Here is a 27,940-nt window from a genome sequence, read left to right on the forward strand (position 1 = left end):
ATCTGGCTCAAAATTAGGTAAGTATACCCACAAAGTGTCATCTAATATATTGTTGCAGGTAGAGGAAAACGGACGGTGAAAAAATCTACTAAACTTTATTTGGAACCCTCGATATTGGCGGCTCCTTAAAAATTCAAGAAAAAAATCAGGTCTTAGGAAGTCTTATCCAGTTTTATGGTCTGCTGTGGTGGCACTTACTGAATTACCTGGGATTACAGTTCCTGTAAGATTTGTTTTAAATAAATTGTTGGCAGGCTATACAAAGAGTGATGTTCCAAAACTACACACATGCTTTTTCCCTGTTCACAAACAGGCTGGCCAGTGTTTCTAGCATCCTCGTCATTATTTACCCTTTATCATCCAAGTAGTTTCCTGCTCTTCAAACCTTCCTTTCAAAATTTTCTCTCCTATTTAAAACAAGTTAGGATTATTTATCCTTTTATTGGACTGATTATTCTAAGGATAAGCTCTTATTTCACTTTTGGAGTAAAAGGCTTTGTGCCCTTTTTAAAGTTGGGTGTCAGCAAGCAGCTGGAATTTTCCTGCCTGGTAAAAATTAAAACCAGCCCCACAAACTGGGGTTGGAGTCTGTGAAAAGATTATCATCTATGTGTGGGGTAGAAATTAACTATAGTGTGTTAAAGGACATAGTGGAGGCTTGAACCTTCTTCACACAAACTCCTTCCTTTCAGCCTAAACTTTCCCAAAAATACAAAAAGGTTCTTTAAATGCACTGAATTGACTTAATCTTCAATCATACCTATTTTTTCTGATATGGTAAATTACCAAATTGAAAGCCAGTAAGACAATGAAAATAATTTCAGTAGTTGAAAACTATTCTAATTTATATAAAGACATTTATCTCTAAAAAGACTGGTTGGGTTCTAGGACCCTTAAAGACTAATTCTTTGTCTAAATAATGTGTTTTATAAGTTCTCATTCTGAATGCAGAAATAATCCATTCCTTATTTTCTGTATAAACATTTAAAAATTTGTATTTCATGGTAGGTTTTAAATTTCCTATTTCTTTAGGCATCAGACTTTATTTCAAGAATAGGTTCCATGAGCCTAACCTCGTATCTTCAAAACAGCAAGTCTATCATAAACATTGTTTAATATTAAATATTATATCCATCAAATATGGATTTGAAACATTTTTAAGTTTAAAGTCAAATATGTGTAGTTTTTAAAAAGTAAAATACAACAGCATTAGTAACTTTTTATTCTCAAAGTGATAAAAGCATTTAACATATACTTTACAGTATAAACAAATTAAGTACTATGCATTTTGCTTATAAAGTGAATTAAAGTATTTTAAGCATTATATAATTCAATTTGTACAAAAAGTAAATTTCCAAATACAAGCTTTGGTTAGAACTGATTATGTACTGTCAAATCCATTTTTCCAAAGTTGTTCAAGGAAAAAAAACTTGACTAGCACAGGTAATTCTTGTACAATCAGAGCTTTTTACTATTTAGGAGGAGGGGAAATATTACTATAATTGCTTTTAATTTTCGAATCTAGATAAGCCTTTTTTCTTCTCACTTATATGTTGCTGCAGGAGAGCATATCACTTTTGGAAAGCATAAATTATGTAGAAAATCACCTTTTGCTTTATTCTTAAGAAGGTCATCCATTTTAAAAGATCTAAGACTGTTAGCTTCCTTAACTACTGAGATATTTTCTAAAAGTCACACTACTGAAAGGAGCCACTTCGAGAATTAATGTATTCCATTGGGGGTAAATCACTTCTGATTTCCCTCAGAAGGGCAGTAATATCTACTAGCACTAGTGCCCAGAATCAAAGTTTATATCATCTAAAAAAACGCAACATTTTTAGGCTCTACAATGCATGGATTACCTTTATTCATATGAAAGTAATATAAAATGTTACCTAACTTAAATAATATAAAATATCAGTTTAACCAAATTAACAATCACAAAACTGCAGACATTTTTCTATTAAAGTTTTCCAGTTCACTGAGCAATATTTACTGAAAAATGATTATGAACTTAAATATATCCTCTTTAAAATTTGCTTTTTATGCTAGACTGTACAATGGTGCTCCCTTTATGAGTTTCAAAAATTCTACTTATATAACTATGTAATTCCAAAACGGAAAAATGAGTGAGCCATCACTAAAATTTACTGGAAACTAATATTCTTTCATGGAAACAACTGATAAACATTTTAAAGTTCTATATTTATTTAAATTTGGCTTTTTAAAATAGATAAGCTTTTCATTTCAATTATTGTTTAATACTTCAAAGCTAGTTTAAACAAAGATAAAACAAAGGAGAACTAGTAAAGCATTCCTTACTTTACATACAGTGCCTCAAGTGCCACATACATGGTAACATATCACAAAAGAATGTATATGGTTTAGCAGATTACAGAGCAAACCTAAAAGTTTATACAAAGCTAAACATTGCCTCCCTTCTGTTCCATTTATTGTCTTTTAATTTGATCTTGGCTCTGTATTATCCTTCTATAATACCACTGTGTGACATTTATCAGTTTTCTAAGTGTTCCGATTACTTATATATACCTTTTTAACAGCTTTGTAACATTTGAGAACATTCATCCAATCTTTCTCATTAGATACAATAAATTCATTTTTCTCACAAAATGCTCACTTTCCTGAGCTATATTAAACACCTTATAACAGGTGTATGTATAACTGAAGACCCTAAAATGTCAAGTTTACATTTTTTTTAAATGCATAGAGAATATAACATTTCAGAAAACCTATTAGTACTTCTTGGATATTATAACATACAGGTTTTGTTTCCTTTAGACTGTAAACTGTTTAACATGTATAACTGGTTATTACTTTTACATCTGAACCACATTTAAAAAAATTCGGAGATATGATTGCTATTACCCTAAGGAAACAAATGGAGTTTTCTGACCAAAACTCATTCATGGGTCTTCCAATAAACAATCTTTACATATACTGACTGAAGATATCAAATTTCTGTGCCACAAAATAGTAGAATTATATCAGAACTACAGCAAATAAAACTTTTATTATAATACATTTGCTTGAAGTTAAGGTGCTATTCATCATGCCCTACATCATGCGGTTTTTACCAAGTGGGCATCATGTCGGGAAACCACACCCTACCAAGATGCTTGGACACTTCCCAGTGAATCTGCTCCAAACTATACTTTTGGTCAGGAATTAGTACTTCTTCCATAATGGATAATTGAGATAGGCGGCCACCACACATCTTCACAAACTCAACAAAGGCACTACATGAGACTTCACATTCCCCTAGTCCAATAGCTGACAAATTTTTGCAACGTTCTGCAATGCGAATTAACTCTTCGTCAAGTGGCCGTAATCCATTTGCACACACTACTAGTTCAACTAGTCTAGGGCATGTCATTCCCACACGGCCAAGCACATCTTTGCTTACTGATCTCCCAAAATACAGATGGGTGGCAGGTATTTCATAGCGAAAGAATGGGTCAAATTCTTCTTCATATAAAAAAAAATACATCACTAAGTTCACTTTGGGTGAATGTCTGATGAAGGCATCCCAGCTGCTCTTCTGAATAGTATGGAAGTGTGTCTGTCCAGGATTCTCACTGACTACATCAATGCGCAAATGTTCTAATCGAACATGTTTTTCAGAAGACAAAGCAAGTAACAACTCATCACTCAATAAGTGGTAGTTCAGGGCTAGTTCTCTCAAGCCATGACACTGATCAGCCACACAAAGGATACCTTGAAAGAAAAAAAACAAAAACAAAAAAAAATTATTTGCAAGTTTTTGTAAAAGTTTATCTGTTCAAAAATTCAATCAAGTACATGTCCCACAGATGTCTGTCACAGTTCCCTTACCACAAAACTATGTAACTTAAAATCTGTATAGCTGAATTGGAAGGGAAGTCACACACATTTAAAATCTATTACTAATTTTGTCTATAAGAAAATGAAACCAATTCTAAATCCCATCTATGAAAAAGAAATAAAACTCAATTAATTAACTCTGTCATTAAAAAAATACACCATCACTAAGGTTAGGGCATTCCAGTAATGCACAGACAGTGCCATATTTTAAAAAAATTATTACTAACACTAAACTTATAGGTTAGGTAATTACATGATCACTGCAACAGAAGCCAAAGGACATTTTTTGAAGTTCAAAACCTAATCCTAATACAAACAGAGTAAGATAGAACCACATAAAACTATGAATTAGGTAATGAAATAAAATATTTACAAACTAAAGATTTCTATCAAATGATCAACAGTCTCATTGCTAATAGTGTACAGGCAGCTTATCAAATTTATAAGAAAAAATACCAAGATATCACTAAATAAGCATGTCAAAGTAACTACTCAATTCACATTAATGGAAATATACATTATGAGTTTTGAAGCTCTAACACACCCAGAAAGCAGCTCCCTTAGATGATTCCCTATACTTAGGGTGCTATGCTTTATAACTTACCAAAACTATTATCCTAGCAATAGATGACATTTTAAAGGTCAATATTTGATCTCTCTATAAGAGTTCTGGTTTTTTTTTGTTTTTTTTTGTTTTTTGAGTCAGTCTTACTCTGTAGCCCAGGCTGGAGTGCAGTGGTGTGATCTCAGCTCACTGCAGCCTCTGCCTCCCGGGTTCAAGTGATTCTCCTGCCTCAGGCTCCTGAGTAGCTGGGACCACAAGCGTGTGCCACCATGCCTGGCTAATTTTTGTATTTTTGGTGGAGACAGGGTTTCACCATGTTGGCCAGGATAGTATTGAACTCCTGATCTCAAGTGATCCACCTGCCCTGGCCTCCCAAAGTGCTGGGATTACAGACGTGAGCCACTGTGCCCGGCCTAGTATAAGAATTCTACCCCAAAGAGGCACCTTATAATACCTGGTAAGTAACCCACTCAATCCATTTCTTCCTTATGTTTAGAAACAAGGACAGGAACAAAACATACATCGTATTTTCATCTACTATTGTTACAAGTATGATATGCCAGGTACTAGAGGTTATGCCACAAATAATTTTAAAAATCTGGAAAAGTATTATTTCTATTTTGAAGTGGAGACAGCTAGCTAAAAATAGCAAAGCTGCAATACAAACACAGGCTAAGTAACTCTTATGTCCATGCACTTAACTACTGCTTAAGAAGTGACAAGACAGAGGCCACCAATAAGCCATAGCTTTATAACAGTGGGAAAAGAGAGGCATTAGAATTATCAGAAAAGATGAACTGAATTGCCAGAATAAGTCACCAGAAAACAGAGTAATGTCTCAGTATTCAGCAACCACAAAGTTTCTGTTTTCTGCAGGTAGGTATATACTTTATTTTTATTTTGAGATGGAGTCTCGCTCTGCCACACAGGATGGAGTACGGGGGTGCGATCTTGGCTCACTGCAACCTCCGCCTCCCAGGTTTAAGCGGTTCTCCTGCCTCAGCCTCCCAAGTAGCTGGGATTACAGGCACATGCCACCATGCCTGGCTATTTTATATACTTTGAAATATACCCTGATTACTCAAGGTAACCTTAAGCACATCTCTGTTCTGATACCATCTTACGCCAGTTAGAATGGCGATCATTAAAAAGTCAGCAAACAACATGCTGGAGAGGATGTGGAGAAATAGGAATGCTATTACACTGCTGGGAGTGTAACTTAGTTCAACCATTGTGGAAGACAGTGTGGCAATTCCTCAAGGATCTAGAACTAAAAATACCATTTGACCCAGCAATCCTATTACTGGGTATATACCCAAAGGATTACAAATCATTCCACTATAAAGACACACGCACACGTATGTTTACTGTGGCACTGTTCACAATAGCAAAGACTTGGAACCAACCCAAATGCCCATCGGTGACAGACTAAAGAAAGAAAATGTGGCACATATGCACCATGGAATACTATGCAGCCATAAAAAAGGATGAGTTCATTATGCCCTTTGCAGGGACATGGATGAAGCTGGAAACCAACATTCTCAGCCAACTAACACAAGAACAGAAAACCAACCACCATATGTTCTCACTCATAAGCGGGAGATGAACAATGAGAACACATGGACACAGGGAAGGGAACATCACACATTGGGGCCTGTTGGGAGTTGGGGGGCTAGGGGAGGGATAGTATGAGGAGAAATACCTAATGTAGATGACAGGTTGATGGGTGCAGCAAACCACCATGGCACATGTATATCTATGTAACAAACCTGCACGTTCTGCACATGTACTCCAGAACTTAAAGTGTAATAATAATTTAAAATACACACACACACACACACACACACACACGGGAAGTGGTAACCAACAATGCAAATAAAAGAAACTTTGGAGTATCATTTAATAACTACAAAGCAGTTGTGGCAGGCATAATGCTCAAAACGGCCTCCAAGATCCCATACCCTAATGCCTAGCATCCGTGAATTCCATAAGATATGCCCATGATTATGATATATGGTTCAGCTGACCATATAAAAGAGATTATCTGGATGGTCCTAGTCTAATCACATGAGCCCCTTTTAAAGCAGTTTTCTCTGCTTGCAGAAGTAGTCAGAGAGATTCAAAATGCAAAGGACTCAACGTGTTATTGCTGGCTCTAAGCTAGAGGGGGCCAAAAAAGAAAAATCACAACCAGTCTCTTAAGAGCAGAAAGACCCCCTAACAGCCTCTTGCTGACAGCCAATAAGGAAACTGGATGTCAGTCTGACAATCACAAGGAACTACATTCAGCCAATAACTTGAATGAGTGTGGAAGTGGATTCTTCTGCAGAGCCTCCAAGTAAGAGCCCAGTCTTCCTGACATTTTCCTCTCAGCCTTTTAAGACTCTAAGCAGAGAAGCCACTTGAGCTCTACCTACAGCTCTAATGTACAGAACAGTGCAGCCAATAAATGTGTGCTGATTTAAGCTGCTTTGTGTAGAGCTGTCAGTTATGCACCAGTAAGAAAACTAATACATAGTTCCAAGTATTTAAAAACATAACAGTGGCAAAAGTAAAATAAAAGTAGGGCACTATTACAACTCAATAAATTAAGACAACCCAAATTAGAAAATAGGCAAAGGGGCCAGGGGCAGTGGCTTACGCCTGTAATCCCGGCACTTTGGGAGGCTGAGGCAGACCAATCGCCTGATGTCAGGAGTTCGACACCAGCCTGGCCAACATGGTGAAACTCTGTCTCTACTAAAAATAAAAAACTAGCCGGATGTGGTGGCAGGCGCCTGTAATCCCAGCTACTCAGGAGGCTGAGGCAGGAGAATCACCTGAACCCGGAAGGTGGAGGTTGTGGTGAGCCGAGACCACGCCACCGCACTCTCCAGCCTGGGCAACAAGGAGACTTTGTCTCAAAAAAAAAGAAAAATAGGCAAAGAATCTGAATAGACATTTCTCCAAAGAAGATATACAAATGTCCAACAAACACATGAAAAGATATTCAAGGCCAGGCACAGTGGCTCTCGCCTATAATCCCAGCACTTGGGAAGCTGAGGTGGGAGGGACACTTGAGCCCATGAGTTCGAGACTAGCCTAGGCAACAAGGCAAAACCCCATCTCTACAAAAAATACAAAATATTAGCTGGGCATGATGGCGTGTGCCTATGGTCCCAGCTACTTGGGAGGCTGAGGTGAGAAGATCGCTTGAGCCCAGGAGGTCCAGACTGCAGTGAGCCAGGATCACGCCACTCCACTCCAGCTTGGGCGACAGTGAGGCCCTGTCTCAAACAAAAAAAAAGATATTCAACATCATTAGTCAACAAGAAAATGTAAATCAAAACCACGATGAGTTTACACCCCGTAGGATGGCTATAATCAAAAAGACAAGTAAGTGTTAGAAGACACTGCTAGTGGATATGTGAAGTGGTACACAGCAGCTTTGGAAAACAGCCTGGCATTTCCTCGAATGGGGAGTTACTATATGATCACTAGGTATATACGTAAAGAGAAATTAAATCGTATGTCCACACAAGCAGCATTATTCATAAGTCAAAAGGTAGATTTCCATTTATATGAAATGTCCAGAACAGACAAATCTATAGACACAGAAAATAGATTAGTGGTTGCGTACGGATGGCTGGGATAGAGGTTTTGGGGGCAACAGCTAAGAGGTATGTGGTTTCTTTTTAGAATAATAAAAACGTTCTAAAATTGTGGGGATGCATGCACTACTCTATCAATATACTACAAGTCAATAAATTGTACATTTTAAATGAGAATTGTGAATTATATACCAATAAAGCTGTTACAAAGCTGGTGATTGGTGGTGGTAAACTCATACAACTCATTTGGGGAAAAAAAAAAACAACATGGCAAAAAGCACAAAAACACAAAGACCCTTTGTCCTAGGACTTCTACTTCTTAAGAACGTACCCTAAGTAAGAAATTAATACAAGCAAACTGCTATAATCCAATTTTTTTTTAATCACAGCAAAAAAGGTAAAAACAAGTGTCCAGCCTTAGAACTATAATGCAACGTTGGCTTATCAACAAGGAAACTAAGTAACTAAATGTTCATTAGTTCAACCTGATAATTAATATTAAGAAAGCAACAGGCATACTACCCTAGAGGTCCAGTTACAGACAATTATAACAACTATACGAAATGGAAAAAAATTGATTAAATGTTCAGTGAGGAAAGTAGAATACAGTCCCTAATTTCAACTCAGAAAAACTGTCCACATATGCAAAATATAGATAGAAAATATGTAAATATGAAATTTCAGCTGAAATCTTATGCAGTTATACTCTTCAAATAAAAAGTATTGCAAGTATTCTTTCTTTTTTTTGAGACAGAGTCTTGCTCTGTTGCCAGGTGGGAGTACAGTGATACAACCTCGGCTCACCGCAACCTCCGCCTCCCGAGTTCAATGATTCTCCTGCCTCAGCCTTCCAAGTAGCTGGGACTATGGGCGCACGCCACCACGCCCAGCTAATTTTTGTATTTTTAGTAGAGATGTGGTTTCACCATGTTGGCCAGGACGGTCTGGATCTCTTGATCTCGTGATCTGCCTGCCTCAGCCTCCCAAAGTGCTGGGATTAACAGACGTGAGCCAACGTGCCCAGTAGTATTAAAAAGTATTCTTTCTCTTCCCTTCCTTTCCTGAAGTACTAGTCCAAAGGTCACTATGAAACCAACTTTGCAAAATTATGACCATGAAAGAAATCAGACCTAACCGACCCTATCTTGCTTCTAACCCTTAAGCTGCCCTTGTTCATTCCTGGGAATAGGCTGAGCTAACTTTGGGAAGGAATTCAGTTCATGGTTTGACTCTGAAACAAAACTGGTAACAGCCCTTTCATGAAAAGACCCCTCCTTCTTGTGTGGGGTCCAGTATGCCTTTGCAGGACTTCCAAACTAGCTGCAAGATTAGAAACTACAATGTGGGGGTCATGAAGCCTCTGGCTCCAAGAATGTGAACCTCCCCAAATTGCTCCTGGCAATAACATCATTATTGTAAAACCTAAGAACAGTGCTTGACATATTTTGTAAACCCTGTACTAGATGAATCAGCTGACACCATCCAGACTGGTAATCTGGCCCAACCAGTTCTGCCATGGCACCTAGGAACAGAAAACATTAAGAAAACCTAACTTTGACCCTTTATGATTCCAACTCCAAACTGACCAATCAGCACTTCCCAAGCCCCTACCTGCCAAATTATCTTTAACAATTCTGATCCCCAAATGCTCAGGGAGACTGATTTGAGTAATAACAAAACTCCAGTCTCCTGCACAGCCGGCTCTGTGTGAATTACTCTTTCTCCATTGCAATTCCCATCTTGATAAATCAGTTCTGTCTGGACAACCGGCAAGGTGAACTCATTGGGCAGTTACAATTAAGTGGTATCAGGTAAGCTTATACTATACTATCAGAACTGTTGTGTATATTTAATAAAAATGAATGAACACAGGATATACCAGAATAAAGAGAACTATGAACTCTCAGTTTTATAGAGAAATCAGAGACATAAAGACTCATACAATGTGGTAAATGTTAGCAAAAACGTTCAGAGTGTTCTGGAAATACACAGGTGGGAAATCTCAACCAGAAAGGAGAAGTTCCCTTCTTCTCCTATGTTGACAGGCGGGTCAACACAGATCACATCTAAGCTGAACTCTGAAGCCTGGGCTGGCTGCAGTTAGCAAGGTGAAGTTAAAACATTTGAGCAAGTGTTCCACAGGGTAAAGTGTAATGAGCAACCACAAACAAAGGTACAAACAAAAATCTGTAGTTCCACAGGACCCAAGTAAAAGCTCCACATGAGTGACCAGCAAGAGACAGATGGAGATCAAGATACAAAGGACCTTGTACACTATGAAGCCAGGAAGCACAGACTTTATTCCGAGAGCAGAGCTATACAGTAAATAAAAAAAAAATGTAATAAAGGTCATATAAGAACTGCCAAAGCCTATTCTTAACTTCTGGTTTATAATAGCTTCAGTGGTAATCTGTAAGTGGCAGAGACAGCTAAGAAAATACAACCACAGACCTAGCCATTCTCATCACCAGGAGCCTCCTGTGGGAGAAAAGAGAATGAGCAAGAAGACTTGGGAGAATGAGCAAGCAATCTCCATCTAAAATGGAATCATTTCTTGGGAGAAGGCTGACCTTTACCGATGGCAAGACGGTTGGAAGTGTTTTGTAAAGATCAAAGATTTGACACTATCCCTTAAAGAACAGGTTTCCGAAATAACACAGCTAAAGGATCAGCAAACATGTCAATAGTGGGAGGAGTCAGGAATGAAGCAGCAGATAGCAGTATATATAATATAGTAGTAGGATTTACACTCTCTTTTCAATACAAACCACCTGGAATTTAAATAATCTCAAACTGAATAATTCAGTAATGCTCAGAAAATCCTATATAAGAGAAACTGGAAAGAGCTTTTATAATGCTCTTCTCCCATTTGATGGGTTCTTGGCTCCAAAATTCAACTTAGAGAAAAACACCATCTTGCAAAATGTAAGGCCACCACTTAGTACAACTCTTTTCCCTCTACATAGTGAGAAGAAAAGCAATTATGTGACTGCTCTGACTCAAAACTTACCCTATTAGCTCAACTACAATGAGAAAAAATTCTACTGTACTTAATGGGACACCTCAGGCTGACCTCATACTGTCCTTTCCTCTTTTTCTCCTGTCCACTTTCTAGCATGTGCTATTCATAAATTTACCAAATAAGATTGGAAAATAAGCTGAAAGCCAGTGTCTAGGCTAGTAACTTATGCTATTCTATTACTATATTAAAAATATTTTAAAGAGATGAAGCAGTCGTATCAATCCACCTTTAAGGTTAATGATCATAGTTTTTTCTAATTTGATGAACATACCAATGCATTTTACGAAAATGTGTCTAGCAAAAAACACAACATACCTGCTGGAGAGACATGAGGACAGCTGCTCATTTTCAACAGCTTGAGTGTATCACTGTTGTTGGCCACTAGTACTTTGAGAGATGGATCATCTACTGGAGTATCATCTATCTTAAGCGAAGACAGGGATTTGGAGTTTACAAACACAACTGTCAGTGCAGAGATAAAGTGAGACTGAAAAGCAAAAAAAAAATTATTTCAATTTTTAGGAATGAGAATTGAGGGGTTTCCTAGTACTACACTTTATCTGAGTCACAATGACATTAATATTTTGTAAATGTTTTAGGGGTGGCACCCCTTCACTCTGTTATTGGGAGTATGGCAAAAGAGGTGACTATCTGTTATCTTTGAGAAGAGCCTATTTATGTGTAGGGGAAAAAAACATTTCAAGCCTCAGAATAAGTGTCTCTAAATTGGAGAAACCACTGGTAAGTAAAAAGAGGAATTCTGGAACCAGGGATGAGAATCTCTCTCAGATACTTCACTTTGCCGTATCTGGAAACCCTAGTGTTTTATAACACTAAACTGCATTTCTTTTCTGTTTGATAGGTATGCCCACTAAACAGTAACTATTAACACCATCATTAAAAATTAATATAATAATCTATTTAAAATCTGAGACTCATTTGAGATATGAAAACTCATAGAAATTTTGATTCTAAAACAATCAAAATCATACTTAAAATTCCAAGTTTAAAATTCCTTCAAATGTTATCTACAATATTTTCAAGTCTTCTATTTTAATGTATTTTGATCCACAAAAGCACCAATGAAATCATTCATCATGTATCATATATATGTATATATGTACGTACATATGTGTGTATAAACACATACACACGTATGTATCTGTTGGACAGAATATGACCTAAAGGAATCAATGTAGGCAAACAGGAATTAAAGCATTCTCAAAGTATGCAGCTCTCAGTCGGAGCTAAGATATGAGTTGAAACCATTAGGCAAAGAATCTAGGAGAGTAAAGGCAGGCTAATACATGGTCCAACATATTCCTCTCTACAAAACCAACTTCATGCTCCAGTTTACAAATTCTCTACAGGAGTGAAAAAGGATGAGGGCAGGCTAAGAGCCAAGAAAGTATAATGAAACATTACTTTTTTTTTTTTTTTTTTGAGACAGAGTATTGTTCTTGTCACGCAGGCTGGAATGCAGTGGCACCTCCTTAGCTCATTACAACCTTGAAATCCTGAACTTAAGCAATCCTGTTTCATCCTCCCTGGTAGCTAGGACTACAGGTGTGAGCCACCACGCACAGCTAACTTTTTTTTTTGGTAGAGATGGGTCTTGCTATGCTGCCCAGGCTGATCTCAAACTCTTGGCCACAACGGAACCTCCTGCCTTGGCTTCCCAAAGTGCTCAGATTATAGCTGTGAGCCACCACACCCAACCAAAACACTGTCTTCTTGGTCATAATTCCCTAATTTACTTTTTCCCTACTGTGATTAAACAACTGGTTAACTACTTAGATTTTGATTAAGTAACTACTTAAATGTTAACATCTTTCTCCTAATATTTTCATATCAAACTCAATTATATCTTGTACAAACATATTGCATTTGCAGTCTAATGACTGCATCACTGACGTCTTTTTCCATTTCCCCAATTTAGCTCTGGTCAAAAACATTTCTTCTATGTTGTCTTCAGTTCTCTCAAGATTTCCAAAATATTGCAATGCCCTATTTCAATCTTCTACCAAAGCCATAAAAGGAAAAAAAAAAAAAAAAAGAAAAACAGTATTAAGTATCCTAGACTCACTTAATAAGGAAAGAACCATTCTTTCCATTAGCTCCATTCATGGTTCCCAAATTAGTACTAGATATAAGCATAATGGTAAGAAAAAAAAAAGAAAAATTATGTTCAACATATCTTTTAATATGGTATTTTTAAATATACCATATGAGTCAGTAGGTACATTTGTATTTTAGCTATGGTAGGTACACTAAAAATCAATTCAGATTGTTTCATTTCCCATTTGAAGCTTGAAGGTGGCGCTATACCATGTAACCCGTATTCTTAGAGTGAGTTTCCTTAACCATCTTAATCAGAATCACCTGGACTGCTCACAGGAAGAGGAGACTTAGAATCACCCCGAATTTGAAAAAGGGATACAAATCCAAAATTTAGGAGGCTATTCAGAAGATTTTTACACATTAAGTCGGAGTACCATGCTGATCTAACTTCTGTACTTAGGATCTTAAAATATTAAGATAATTAGGGCCAGGCGCGGTGGCTCAAGCCTGTAATCCCAGCACTTTGGGAGGCCGAGATGGGCGGATCACGAGGTCAGGAGATCGAGACCATCCTGGCTAACACGGTGGAACCCCGTCTCTACTAAAAAAATACAAAAAACTAGCCGGGCGAGGTGGCGGGCGCCTGTAGTCCCAGCTACTCAGGAGGCTGAGGCAGGAGAATGGCGTAAACCCGGGAGGCGGAGCTTGCAGTGAGCTGAGATCTGGCCACTGCACTCCAGCCTAGGCAACAGAGCAAGACTCAGTCTCAAAAAAAAAAAAAAAAATTAGATTCTCCTGCCCATTTCCCTTATTTTATACATGAAGAAAAACATTTTATCTCAAAATATACATATGTAATGAAAATATTTCAAAATCAATTAAGACTTTGACATCAACTGGTGATTTATTTGGTACAGACATTCTACTGAAACAACCACTTGGGTTATATATTCAATTCAGTTATATTCCCTCCTCAATCATCCCAGTATATTACCAGGTACCTAAAAGGATGTCTGTATTTTAGTTTTCAGTGTCTTCTGGGGAAAAAACTATCAATTATTGTTGGAGACTAACCTACTAACCATTAGCTAACATACTCAGACACCTTTACCACCTTTCTAAAAATGTACCCTTATTTTTGTATTTTAAGAGAATAGTTGTGAGAGAGACACGATCTCTGATTATGTGCAGGATCACGTTAGAATATATATATGAATATATGTTAACTTTTCCCCCAAATAAAGGATGTCTTTAAGTCTGTAAATTAATCTAAACTGTGCTGATACTAACCTTGGTCAAGATTAAATCTTTACAGAACATTTGCCAAAAGATTTTATAAGTTAGACCTGCTCTCAATACTGGCACTCTCTACTTTTGATTCTAACTTCACCAATCTGCTCTGGAAGCCCCAAAATGAGTATCTATGTGTCCCTTTTTTTCTAATATGGTTGACTCTGTTTTACTTACTGAATTTCTTTGAGTACTTCCTATAGACGCCTGTCTAAATTTCTTTAAGCATACCAATTTAGAAGTACGGTGATTTTAAAAAAAAAGCTTAAAAAATACTATTTCTTTTCATTGTAAATAGTAACTGATTTTCCATTATGTATATATATTACTTTCCTTATACTCACACTGTCAATACAAAAAAAAAAAAAGGTTAGACTTTCACCGGATTTCTCAGTAATAGAAAATAAAACAAGAAGACCAGATACCTTTGGTAAATCCATAAAGCTTGGTCGAGCAGTTGAAATAAGTCCAAGTGTTTTTAAAGAGCAATTCACAAGTTGCGATAGTATATCACAAGCTGCTTCAGCTGATTCCTTGCTGCTGTCCACCTTAGAAAAGAAACACCATTACTCATGTACATTATATTGTCTTTTTACTTTTTTCCCCAAATACCCAGACTTCAAGATTACTCATGTATATATTTATATTTCTCTGTACACATATTCATTTCATAGAAGTATCATTACTAGTTTATTGCATTATAACTTAAAGAACATTCTTTCAATCATCCACCCTCCACCCTCACCTCCAACTTTAGCCTTTTCTGAGTCTCTCTGAAAAAGTAGAAGGGCAATTGTCAAGACAAGACCTAGCTTTCATTATAAGAGACATATTTAATGTTGGCTTTTACACTGATTTATTCCAAAGTGACTATATAAACTAATGGAGTAAATCAATTTATAGTCTTTAAAAAATAATTATATATTTGGTAGTGGATCACATAATAGATGTAAATACAGGCTCTATGGTATGCACTAGAAACTGAGTATTTACTCAAAATGTACATGTGTATCACAACCTGGGATTCATCATTAATGTTATCAATGGAAAGATGAATGTGAAGTAAAATGAGTGTACTGGACCAGTCAGGCATGAAAATCTAAACTAAATAAGAGAGAGCTATTCTCACACATACTTCTGCAAAGACATTTCCTAAGGGAAGGATAATAGGGCCAAAAAATCCCTCAAGGATGTAAAAAGGAGTTCATCCATCAAAAAGTTAGTTGTTTCCTGGGAAGCACCTTAAAACAATAGTTAAAAGGATATTATTAATTTCCAGATTCAGACACAGTACTTTATCCCCAAAATGTTGAGTGGATGGTAAAACTAATGTGCTAATTATATTAGTTTCAGAGCTACTTATAGATAATATGTGGTCCCTGGACCAGCAGAATCAACATCACCTGGGAACTTGAATGGGAACAAATGTTGATATCCAACCCAGACCATCTGAATCAGAAACTGTTGGGGGGGGGCGGGTCAAGCCCTCCAGGTGATTTTGATGCACATAAAGTTAGAGAACCTCTCTTCTAGACTAAATATTCTAACTATAAGCCTCCTTGGTCTACAATCTGGTGAAGACTATCAGGAGAGCCCAGAAGAATCCTGTGATGTGACTCTTTTTTGTAAATCAGAAATTATTTCCTCAGGGGGAAAAAAAAAAACCCTAATAAAAATGTTAAACTTTTGCACAAATGATTTTATGAGGGTTATACTAGATACACCTGAATTATATCACAGGGCTGTAAAAGAATAAAAATGACCCAGCAAATCTACTAGGTGGAACTGGACTTTAAGACCTATCAGAGGAATGTATTATACGCATCTTTGTATGTGATTTACCATTAGAACACTCTTGGACAACTCAAAGATAACTAAAACCAAACAGAAACCTCTTCAGCCTTCTTCCCTGGGGGTATGGGGATGAGTCCTGAATTTTTGTTTGATCCCCCTACCCTTACCCCCAGGTAGGATCGCAAGATAATATACTAGACATCCAATTAAATTTCAGGTAAACAGCAGATTTTTTTTTAGTATTAAAGATGTCCCAAACATTAAACGGGATGTAACTATACTAAAAATTATTGATTATCTGAAATTCAAATTTAAATACTCATCTTACATTTTTATTTGTAAAACCTGGCAATCAGTGGCCTAAGTGCCTTTGTGCGTTTTTCTGGGAAAAAAGGTGAAAACATATCCAACCATTCCCATCACCAATTCTCTCCTCCTCCTTGGACACACATGGGAGAATAAGCAGGTAATCTCCATCTAAGAGGAAATCACCTTCTTCAAGGGAAGACAAGATTTTAGTTACGGCCAGAAGCTCTGGGTTAAGAACTATTGTTTTGCCTAGGTTTAGCCTGGACTGTTCAGCAATTGCTACATCCAGGTAAATCAAGTATTCATGCATTGTTTTTTTTCAATAAGTTATTTATCACCACAAAATCTGGTGTTTAAAGATTCAGTAAACATGCCCATATTTCATTATTCATTACCCAAACAAAACATGACAAGCCTCACACAAACCACTGTAATTTTTAATTTTAAACAGAGACAAGGTCTCGCTCTGTCACCAAGGCTGGAGTACAGCCGCACAATCATAGTTCACCGCAACCTCAAACTCCTGGGCTCATGCAATCTTTCCGCCTCAGCCTCCTGAGAAGGTGGGACTATCGGACTACAAGTGCGCACATCCAGCTATGATATCTTAAATTATTCTGGATATCTCAAAAAGCCACTCACTTCATTTATCTCATCACTGCATGATTTCCAATACCTTCCTTCCAGCAACAAAAAGAAATAAACAGTTCCCTTTGGCATTCTTCCATGTACCTTTTTCTATTTCTCTCTAAAATATATTCATCTAAATCTTCTACATAAAGTTGCTAAGCTTCCTTTTCATTTGAAGATCCCATTTCAAAAAGTCATCAGTAACACTAAGTTCCTGTTAGACAGAAATAGCAATTAAGTTCTACTCAATTATAATCGCGCAATTTTTATTTTATATTTCTTTTTCCTCAAAATTGTTCACAGTAATTCAATGTAATTCACAGCTTTATCAATGACTTATGCTTATTTAGTGGCTGCTTTTGCTGTTTTAAGAAATGATTAATAATTAACAGAGTAATTTAGCTCCATCAAATATAATAATTTTGTGACAGCTTCTAAGGTATACAATAATTCTAAATTTTTAAGCATTTTCCCTGAAAAAGCAAATATTTTAAAGGCATGAGAAGATGTACTGGTTTAGGAAACAAAAGCCACTAAAAATACTTATTTTTTAAAAGAAGGATTTAAAATATTACCTTGAAGCTGACATATTGTAGATGGTTTGAATGTCTTTTAATAATCTGTTTGATCAGCTCTGGATGGGTAGCTTTCAAGTAAGATGTAGCTGGCTGATTCAGTTCAAATTCAAAACATCTCCACAAGTCAGGCATGTGAAATACCTGGTTCCAGTTGCGGCAAACTTGTGAAGCATGAGCCCGGTCAAGAAGAGGCAAATACTTAAATACTTGGAGAATAATGTCCTGAAGGAGATTACCCCAATCACAAGTCTGAGAATGCTCATTTGTAGTCCTCAGTTTCTTGGATTTCTCTGTAGTTCCTTCTTCTGATGAATTACGGTCACTATCTCTTCCTCCTCGTTTCATCCTATTCCGAAAAATGCATCAGTTTTTTTCCTACTCAACTTTTGAATAGAAATAAACTCAAAATTCATTCTTCTGTCACTGAGATGTGTGTTTATATACACAAACACAAATATGCAGGAAAAACTGGATCAGTAATTCAAGACTACCAAAACAAACTATTTTGAAAAATGCCAATGAAAGCCAACAATGGTTTATAAATTTTATACTTTTTTGGCATATGTTTTTAAACATTTACATTTATCAGTATAATATACAGTATAATATACTACATGGGAGAAAGATTATTATGGTTTTGAAACTACGCTAACAATTTATATTTCGAAAGTTGTGGTCAACTTAACTAAATGAATATAAAAGGGAACCTACAGTGATACTTTGTAAAGGTTTCTTAAAAGTCATCTAAGGATATTCATTCTTGAATTTGAGGCCGACCAGGGTCTCAAGAACCTCCAGAGAGGATGTTAATTAAGTAGCCAACAGATGTTCCACATTTAATAGTCTATACAGGGGTCCTGTGGTTCTGGTCCGAGGACCAGAACTGGGCCCCATAGCAGGAAGTGATCAAGCTTTACAGCCTGAACTCCTCCTGTCGGATCAGCAGCTACATTAGATTCTCATAGAAGTGCGAACCTTATTGTGAACTGTCCATGTGAGGGATCTAGGTTGTGTGCTCCTTATGAGACTCTTAATGCCTGATGATCTGAGGTGGAACAGTTTCTTCCTGAAACCACCCCCTACCACAGACAGGCACTGGGCTATGTGTTACCTGCCAGACATTTCTAACTCTGCCTAAAATAAGCAAAACCACCCCAGCTATGAATTGTTTGGTTTGGAATGTAGCTGCTTCTTCAAACACATCACTTACTATTGCACTGTTTTCCCCAAGTTGTGTTTCTGAATTATACCTATTTGTTTATTCTATGTATTCTTAGCACTTTCATTCCATTAGTTTCTTTGAAAGATAGTTTTTTCATGGCAAAACAGTTTTATGGTTAAAGAGAATAGGCTCTGGAACCAAGCTCCTTGGGTTTGAATTCTGGCTGTACCTCTCACTGGCTATGTGGCTTTGAGCAAATTAATGATATTCCAGTGCTTCAATTTGCAAAATGAGTTTAATAAAACATAGGGTTTCTGTGAGAAATGCAATATTATTAAGGTTTTTCAAAGGGGAGATATGACTGTTGTATAGGAAAGCAGTCCAGCATTAACAACATTAAAGTATACAACACGCTAAAAACCGGGGTTACCACCCAGAAGGCAGAGAATGATTCGTTCATTCATTCATTGTGTTCACTCATTCATTCAAGATGGGGTCTCGCTCTGTCACCCAGGCTGGAGTGCAGTGGCACAATCATGGCTCACTGAGATCAAGCCCTCCTGAGATCAAGCAATCCTTCCACCTCAGCCTCCAGAGTATCTGCATGCACCACCACACCCGACTCTATTTTTGCTTTAAAATCAAGAGAGGGAGAGGAAGAGAAGGGGGGGGAGAGCGAGAGATAGTGTGTGTGTGTGTGTGTGTGTGTATGTGAGAGAGAGAGAGAGAGAGAAAGAGAGAGCGGGAGAGAGAGAGCAAGCAAGCTTGTGTACCAGAAAACAGAGAAGGGGGGGGAGAGCGAGAGATAGTGTGTGTGTGAGAGAGAGAGAAAGAGCGAGAGAGAGAGCAAGCAAGCTTGTGTACCAGAAAACACACCCTGGAAGCAGACTCACTGAATTATTATAGTAACTAACAGTAGATGGCAGATCACAGGTAATTATTTTTCTTGCAAACATCTTTTCCCTTTTTATGTTTTACACATTTCTTTTCCTATCAATGCATTACTGTGTAATTGGATTTTTTAAAAGGTCTTGTTTTGATTTGTTTGTTGGAAACGTGCAGCAGGCTCTAAACTAAATGGCTGCAGACCACTCACTGGTAGTTATTTAGTTTACAGCCTGTAATACTTTTGTTTCTAGAGAACAGTTCCGGCAGGGTAGTGGTTTTGACCCAAACTTGGGGTGACAACCTTTCAGAAAGATGGCTTGTTGTTCCAACACTCTTCTGGCCTATCAGCATAAAAGAATTTCTCATTCCTGTGTGAGATGAAGGATATGCATATGCATTACTGTGAAAGAGATGTTTCTGCAGACTTTCTCCATCCAGTACCTCGAAAAACTTGTGAAAGAGGATTGAGGGCTGGAGAGTAAAAAGAGAATGGCAGAGGCCTCTGACCTTAATGCCATGAAAGTCAGTCTAAGACGTCTTAGCATATGTGCAATCAACTGCCCATTCTTCACTGCTCCTATTCCCAACTATGTAAATAAAATATATTACACATACCCCACTGATCAGGGAGAGAACAAGAACACAGAATGACAGAGGTGACAGCAAGAAGGTAGTTTGATGGAAGACTGGAAATTATGTGTAACTCTGAGAATAGATTTTATTTATAAGTTTAGAGAAAAGTGTATAATCTACATTGTAATCTTTAATATTGTCTCTCCTAATAATAATCCCTCACTAGAGGTTGAGATAACACTGTCATTATGACCCATTTTTCTGCTTTAACTTACCCTGAAGGCTTATTTTAATTTTAGTATATAAAATTTGGGTCAAAGAACAAAGTGTTTGCTATCCAGAGCTTATAATTTCTCTTCTGACCACCTAAAACTACTCACAATTTTGAGATACAGAGATTCAAAAAAGAATGACAGTCTTCGTGATTTCTACACCTTATTATAGAATACTGATTGCCTGTTTCCAGAGAACAATCTTCTAAAACCAGAACTAGACAACTTAAAGACGGAATGATTCATTTTACTTGAGAGTATATGGATATATACATGTAAAAAAAGGTAGCCTTATTCACATAATAATCTTTGCTAATAAATACCTTGCTGGTCCTAAAAATAGAAACTTTCTTTTGTCTATTATAGTACTGTTTTAAATAAAATGTACTTAAATACCTTTCCAAGTTCAGGTTAAAGAAGTTGACAAAAATTTTTTTAACAGTATGCAACACTAAGGGACAGTATCTCTTGATCTAGATATAAAAACACTATATGATCACCAAAGCATATTTTAAGCACTTACCAGTTTACAAATAGCTGAATTAAGTCTGTAAATTGTCATATGTAATATGTTTATGTCACAATTACAGTGCAATAAGCAATGGAAAAAAAATCTAAGGCCAAATTCCAATAAAAACAGCCTCTGGACTATCCTCATTTTTGCATGAAAATAACAGGAGTGGACATTAATAAAAATTTTACATGTCAATTTTCCAAGTTGGTTTCCTTTATGTATGAAAAACTTTACACTACTTTAATAGTATCTTATTAAATCTATTTACACATGAAACTCTGCTATACAGAAAATTAAACATCTCAGAGCATCTTCCAGCCTGCAAATAATTTACATCAATGGACCCTATAATTCCTATTTTTGTCAAAGTGAAAACACCTCTTATCTTTCAACAGAAGTGTGGAGGACCAAGCTGTACTATAAAACGTCAATGAGACTTTCTAGATTCTAGAAATCTAGAGCACCAAAACTAGGCCTCTTCAGGACTCTGGCAGTTTAATTTCCTGCAAAGTTTCTAGGCCCCAAATAATGCAACTTAGGCTACCAGAGCTTTTGGTGAGGGATTGATACGACTACAAATTGCTAAATAGCAAACTATTGAGGAAAGACCACAGGCTAGCTGAGCAGCACAAGGAGTTAGTGAGCTAACTCTATGTTCCATAAACTTTGAGGTGGGCACCGTGGGCCACGCCTGTAATCCCAGCACTGTGGGAGGAGAAGGCAGGCGGATCGCTTGAGCTCTGCAGTTCGAGACCAGCATGGGCAACACGATGAAACCCGTCTCTACAAAAAATACAAAAATTAGCAGGGCATGCTGGCCCACGCCTGAAGTCTCAGTTACTAGGGAGCTTGGGGTGGGAGAATCGCTAGAGCCAAGATCGCGCCATTGCACTCCAGCCTGGGTGACAAAGTGAGTCCCTGTCTTAAATGAAGACCGCCAAGTGAACAGCCAGCTGTGTCCATCATTGTATTAGGCACTTTTACACTGGCCATGCAGTAATTTTAAATGCCCATTTGTAGTTAACTCTAAAAAGCCTATTTTGGCATCACAGTTCCTTTCTGTTCTGCTTTCACTAATATCAAACTACTATGCATTCTTCGGCTGAAATACAATAAAACACTATAAAGAGGTTAACTCACAACTAAATGGTTAGAGAGCACACAGTGGCGAAAATGTGTCCACAGGTCATAGAGATAAACTGATAGTTGATGGTACTTTTATAAATATTTCAGAGATAACAGAAACTAAGTTACTTTTTTTTCAAGTTAGAAAAGGAGGATTCTAATTAAAACATCTGGGTCACTCAACTGGACATTAGCAACGACGAAATAAAAATGATCTCTCCCACCTCTCAGCTTGGAGATACTCGGCTGCTTCCTGATCCCCGTCTGCAACTCCACCTAAAGGACTGCCCACGCCAAAGGCAGGCGCGCAGCCGCTCAAGTTGACCAAGTTTTTCGCCTGGCTAAGCGGCGGGGGCGTCCCCTCCTCCCTGCGCCACCTCCCGATTGGCTTCCCCTGACATTTCTCCTGCGCCCCACCCTGGGCACTTTGACATTTCAGTGCCTCATTGCTCAAGCTCCCAACACCGGCGTAGCCGACGCCGGGAGAGCCCCACACAGTGCAAGTTCCACGGTGCCTGTCCCCAGCCCGCGCCAAGGGTCATAAAGCCAGGCAGGAGCCGCGGCTAGCCCCGGAGCGGCGGCGTCGCGGGCACGCTGCAGGCGGCCGCCGCACACGCACCACGCCTTGTTGACATGTTTGGAAGCAAGCACGGCAGGGAAACGCCCCCAAGCAAGCTCCAAGGTCTGGGTGCCGCGCCCCGCGCCACGCCCGGCACTCCTGAGGAGCTGCCAGCGCGCGCCCCGGCCCCCGCGCCCCCTCGGCCAGCCCACAGACGGTCCGCGGTCCCTCCCCGGCCCCGCCGTCGCAGCGGGGCTCGGCCCTGTCCCTCCGCCGTTACCTGCTGCCGGGGGCGGCTTCCCCCACACACCACCCCGTGCTCCGGGGACGGCGGCGGCCGCAGGTCCCGCGGCTCTCACATGAGGCGCCCCTGGCCCCCCGCTTCGCGCTCCCGCGGCCGCGGCCCCCCGCGCTTCGCCCGCATCCGAGGCGCTGGTCCCGCGGAGGGCGCCAACGCGGCTCCACCTTTGCGGCTCTGGCTGCCCAGAGAGAAGCCTTCCTTCCCAGTCCCACGCTGTCTGCGCCTTGTTCAGGGACCCCCGGCGCCGCGACAGACTACCTCAGCGAGCGGCTGCCACCGCGTATGCTTCCTGCGCCTCTGCTACAGACAGTGAGTCTAAAATGGCGCCCAGGGCTCGCGGCCGCGCGCTTCACCGGCGCGTCCCGGCCCGAGGGGGCGGGGAGGGGGCGGGGCGGGGCGGAGCCCGGCGGGAGTGGGGCCGCGCCCAAGCGGGAGCGCGCGCTGCGGCCTCCCCTGCCTCCCCGCTGTGGGACGGCCCTCTGCTTATCTGCCATAGATGTGACTCCCGCTTGAAGGGGATTTTTTTTGTTGTTTTGAGACCGAATGTGGGAGGGCTGGAGCTAGCTTTATGTGGAAGAGACTGTCTGTGGCTGAAACTGGAAGGTTTAGGGAGGTGGAGCAGAAAAAAGAAAGGAAGGAGTCTCCCCGGAGCCTGCTAGGGACCGCGGCCCGTGGGTGGCCGCCCCGATGCCTGAAACCGAGGGGTTACAGTCTCTGAAGACCCGCGCATCGGTGTGCATAAGTGGTGCTTAAAAGATGCCAAGGAATTGTACCAGAATAGTGACAGTATTAACGCTGGGATTGCAGATGATTTTTATTTTTCAAATATTTGTATTTCCCAATATATTTGTAAAGTGACTTTTATCATTAGAGTTATTACATTTTAAAAACGACATTTGCTTTATGAAATAGAGTCCTGAAATTTGTAAATAGCTTTTGAAACACAGTGGGGAAAGTAAAGGATTACAAAGCTGCTGAAAAGAAAACCTCTGGTGAATCCTTTTGTAAATCAAGGCATCTTTGTGTGTAACTGCTACCTAGCTGACTTATTTTAAAGTTTGGATTTTTTGATACTGGGTTTTCTTAAAGTTAGAAATATTCTTAGGTACAATATCATAAGTTGAATCATGCGCCATTCCTCTCTACACCTCCAAAAAAAAGAGAGAAAGTAATTTTCCATTCAAAGATGTCTTAGAACACTCAGACCCATGTGTAAAAGACTGAAAAGCAGTGGTGCCCAGGGAGCTCTCCGTTCTTCCCATTTTCCCAAGAAATTGAGCTGGGGAAGCCATGTATAAAGTTACATCGAAGTTCATTGTGAGGCCAGGAGTGGTACAGACTTATATCTGTAATCCCAATATTTTGGGAGGCCAAGACAGAAGGATTGCTTGTGGTCAAGAATTGGAGACCAGCCTGGGCAATATGTCCAGACTGTCTCTACAAAGAAATAAAAGAGTAATAATTTAAAAAATTTAGACAGGCTTGGTGTAATCCCGGCTACTACTCAGGAGGCTGAATCGGGAGGATGGCTGGAGCCCAGGAGTAGGACGTTACAGTGACCTATGATGTCACCACTGCACTCCAGTCTGGATGAGAGTGAGATTCTGTTTCTATAATAAAATGAATTCAATGTGGGGAAATGCCAGTGTTGTTTGTTTGGTATTTCTTAAGGGCATGCCAGCTGTCAGATCACTGAATCAAACTGTACAGAGTCTCTACTAGCATAAGAATGTGGATTTACCTGAACTACAACATTTTTTTAGGTCTTTCAGTGACTAGATGATGAGGAACAATAGGAAGTTCTAAGAAAGACAGTGATAATTATCAAAGAAAAACAAGTAAGTCAAATACAGGCCCATTTATTTAAAGTTGGGTGAACGGTATAAATGATCAGCAAAATACATTAAACCAATTCAGTAAACATGATGAGCATGGGTTGTGTTACGTTAATATTGTATCACATTAGTTATGTCACATTCCGATCATAGTTCTTTTTTTTCACCAGTATGATCTATTCTCCTCCTAAACAAGACAAGGACCTTGGCACACTTGACCTATTGAATACCCCTTTTCTTCCCTGTTATTAGCAAAGATTTTATTTCACTTTTCTTTTTTTGAAAAAAGAAACGTGTTTTGTTTTAAATCAGTCAGTACTTATTTACATTTATCAATTGTATCATCAAGATTAGTGGCATGGTGGGTGGGAGAAAGGATGAGCGTGAAGCACATTGATCCAACAGGGAAAAATAATTTATTACTGACCCTGTTTGGAATTGCCAATGCATGTAGTAGTAAAAAGCAGATGAACAATTAGTCTCTTTATTATTGTTTTCAATTATCCACAGACAATGTACCCCTTCACCATGTAGAATGGTGTAGACTATTCCCACACCACCCCAGCCTTGGTACACCAATAATCAGGATAGATTAGATTATGTTGCAGTAGTTCCTTAAATACCATCTTGTAATTCCTTGTTTTTAACGACCTTTACAGTTTTTAGGAGTACTGCTTTAGTATTTTGTAGAATGTCCCTCAATTGGGGTTTGTCTTAGGTTTTTTTCTCATAATTACATAGGGACTGTGGATGTTTTAGAAGGAAAACCACAGAGGTATAAAGTATCGTTCTCATCACATCATATCAAAGCTACATCTATTAATACGACTTATCCTTGTTGATGTCAACATTAATCAAAGGTTGAGATCAAGTTGTTCTACTTAAAGTTACTTTTTTCCCTCTCTTTTTGTACTGGAAGAAAGTCACTATGTGCAGCCAACACTGAAGAATGTGGATTTACCTGAACTGCAACTTTTCCTTGAGGGGGGAATGTCTATATAAATTATTGAAATTTTTCTGCCTTGGGAGGTGTATCTACATATCTCTTAATTTTATATGTTTACTTTTCTGTCTGTAATTTCTGTATATCTGTCTTCCAAGTCACTAATTTAGTCTATTTAGTCTTTGCTAAGACTACCTTTGCCTGTGTTTTTCATTTCTAAAAGTTTTTTTTGGTTATTTTTCATATGTGCCTGATCTTTCTTGATATTCTTTTCACTTTGTAATTTCTTTTTTTCTTAAATCATTTTAATCATATGAAATAATTGGGGGTCTAATGATATGTGTCAATGTTTGCTCATGGTGGGTTGTTCCTCATGTATTTTGTAATTTTGGATTGTGAGTTCATCTTCTGTACAACTTTAGCTGTAGGAATTTTGCACAACAGGCAGAAGCTGGAAGGGAAGGAGATTGTTAGTGAGTGCTGGAAAGACAATAAGGAATTGTTAATGGAGTCCAGAGAAATCAGGATATTTTTGGATATCTTTCATGTAATGATGGCAAACCCAGTGAAACATTTGTCTATGGCAACATGGAAAATAGAGAAATGCATTTATTTAATTGTTGGACTTGGCTAAAGAAATTTCTGAGCAGGCTGGGTATGGTGGTTCACGCCTCTAATCCCAGCACTTTGGGAAGCCAAAGTAGGCAGATTGCTTGAGCTCAGGAGTTCAAGACCAGCCTGGGCAACATGGCAAAACCTTGTCTCTATGAAAATTACAAACAAATAGCCGGGCGTGGTGGCATGCACCTGTAGTCCCAGCTACTCAGGAGGCTGAGTTAGGAGGATCACTTGAGCTTGGGGATGGAGGCTGCAATGAGCCGAGATTGCGCCACTGCACTGTAACTCTAGCCTGGGTGGCTGAGTGAGACCCTGTCAAAAAAAAAAAAAAAAAAAGGAAAGAAATCAACAGGCGTATCTGCTGGTTTCTTTTGGTTGCATATGAAAAAGTTCAGATACCCAGCACTTTGGGAGGCTAAGGCGGTTGGATTACTTAAACTTAGGAGTTTGAGGGAGGGCAACATGGGAAAACCCTGTCTTTACCAAAAATACAAAAATTAGCCAGGTGTGGTGGTGCATGCCTGTGGTCCCAGCTACTCAGGAGGTTGAGGTGGGAGGATCGCTTGGGACCTGGGAAATCCAGCCTGCAGCGCAGTGAGCCGTGATCATTGTGCCGCACTCTAGCCTAGCCTAAGTAACAGAGGAAGACCCAATCTCAAAAAAAAAAAAAAAAAAAAAAAAAAAGAAAGAAAGAAAAAGAAAAGTAAAAGTTCAGATAGAGAGAACTTAATTACAGAAGTAACTGTTTAGTTTTTGAGTAGAATTTAGAGGAAAGATAGAGGGCCTGCAACAGTCTTTCCTTCCATCAAAAGATTCACAAAATTTAAAAAGACCTTTAGGGAAATGATAAATGCCTGGGTACTACCAGTAAGACATGGCCTCAGAGTAAGGTTCAGATCAAGAGTCCACCTATTGGACGTTAGAACAATTTCAGGTGGTACCTCTTAGACCATCTTAGCTAGTTAAGAGATCTTTTAAGGATTTTATGTGTATGCTCCCTAGACTTCTAAGAATTTTAAAAGCATTGAACCATAGCATCTTGAATCTCAGCCCTACCAGAGAGGAATATATCTCAAGGAGATTTATGGGTGTGACTTTTTTCTGAAGAAGTGAACCAAGGTAAGAGTCATAGGAAACATACAATATGTTTAAGAAAATTGTATTAACAGAAACACTGTGAATTTGAATAAAAGATACAGAGACAGTTGAAAATGAAGAGTCCTTGGGGCTCCCATCTTCTGTCATTTAAATATAGGTCCATAAAACAACTTATCAGCAATCACAGACCATTTCTTATAAAGAAGGAATGGTGACTCAGAGTGCAGAGAAAGGACCCAGAGGGCAGAGCCAAGAGCTACTGAAAGTCACTTCCAGGAAGCAGGACTGGGCCGTAATTAAGAAACTAGTTACATGTTTCCAGGTAGATTTCAGAATCACCATGGACAAGTGA

At 38.8% G+C, this 27,940-nt stretch overlaps 1 protein-coding gene across 2 annotated transcripts; it reads right to left on the bottom strand.

The window, feature by feature from the left end:
* Nucleotides 1–1,205: 1,205 nt before the first annotated feature.
* On the bottom strand, nucleotides 1,206–23,445 carry FBXL3 (F-box and leucine rich repeat protein 3). 2 transcript variants are annotated; one of them, XM_025364083.1, is made up of 5 exons: nucleotides 23,074–23,445; nucleotides 17,698–18,046; nucleotides 14,815–14,937; nucleotides 11,354–11,525; nucleotides 1,206–3,735 (listed from the first exon to the last, which is right to left on the bottom strand). In XM_025364083.1, the coding sequence occupies exons 2-5, from the start codon at nucleotides 18,043–18,045 to the stop codon at nucleotides 3,092–3,094; spliced, it is 1,287 nt and encodes a 428-aa protein (XP_025219868.1). In that variant the 5' UTR covers nucleotide 18,046; nucleotides 23,074–23,445; the 3' UTR covers nucleotides 1,206–3,091. The 2 variants fall into 2 exon arrangements, with proteins under 2 accessions (XP_025219868.1, XP_025219870.1); XM_025364085.1 differs by having other exon boundaries at nucleotides 23,353–23,442.
* Nucleotides 23,446–27,940: the final 4,495 nt, after the last annotated feature.

Source organism: Theropithecus gelada, chromosome 17 (assembly GCF_003255815.1).
Source record: "Theropithecus gelada isolate Dixy chromosome 17, Tgel_1.0, whole genome shotgun sequence".
Classification (NCBI taxonomy): Eukaryota; Metazoa; Chordata; class Mammalia; order Primates; family Cercopithecidae; genus Theropithecus; species Theropithecus gelada.

Excerpts from the sequence above, each read along its gene's own strand:
- FBXL3 (XM_025364083.1), bottom strand. The coding sequence starts at position 18,045 with ATGAAACGAGGAGGAAGAGATAGTGACCGTAATTCATCAGAAGAAGGA. Across the intron at positions 14,938-17,697 it reads TACAATATGTCAGCTTCAAG|GTGGACAGCAGCAAGGAATC; the intron begins GTAATATTTTAA and ends TTCTTTTCTAAG. Across the intron at positions 3,736-11,353 it reads TCCTCATGTCTCTCCAGCAG|GTATCCTTTGTGTGGCTGAT; the intron begins GTATGTTGTGTT and ends TTTTCTTTCAAG.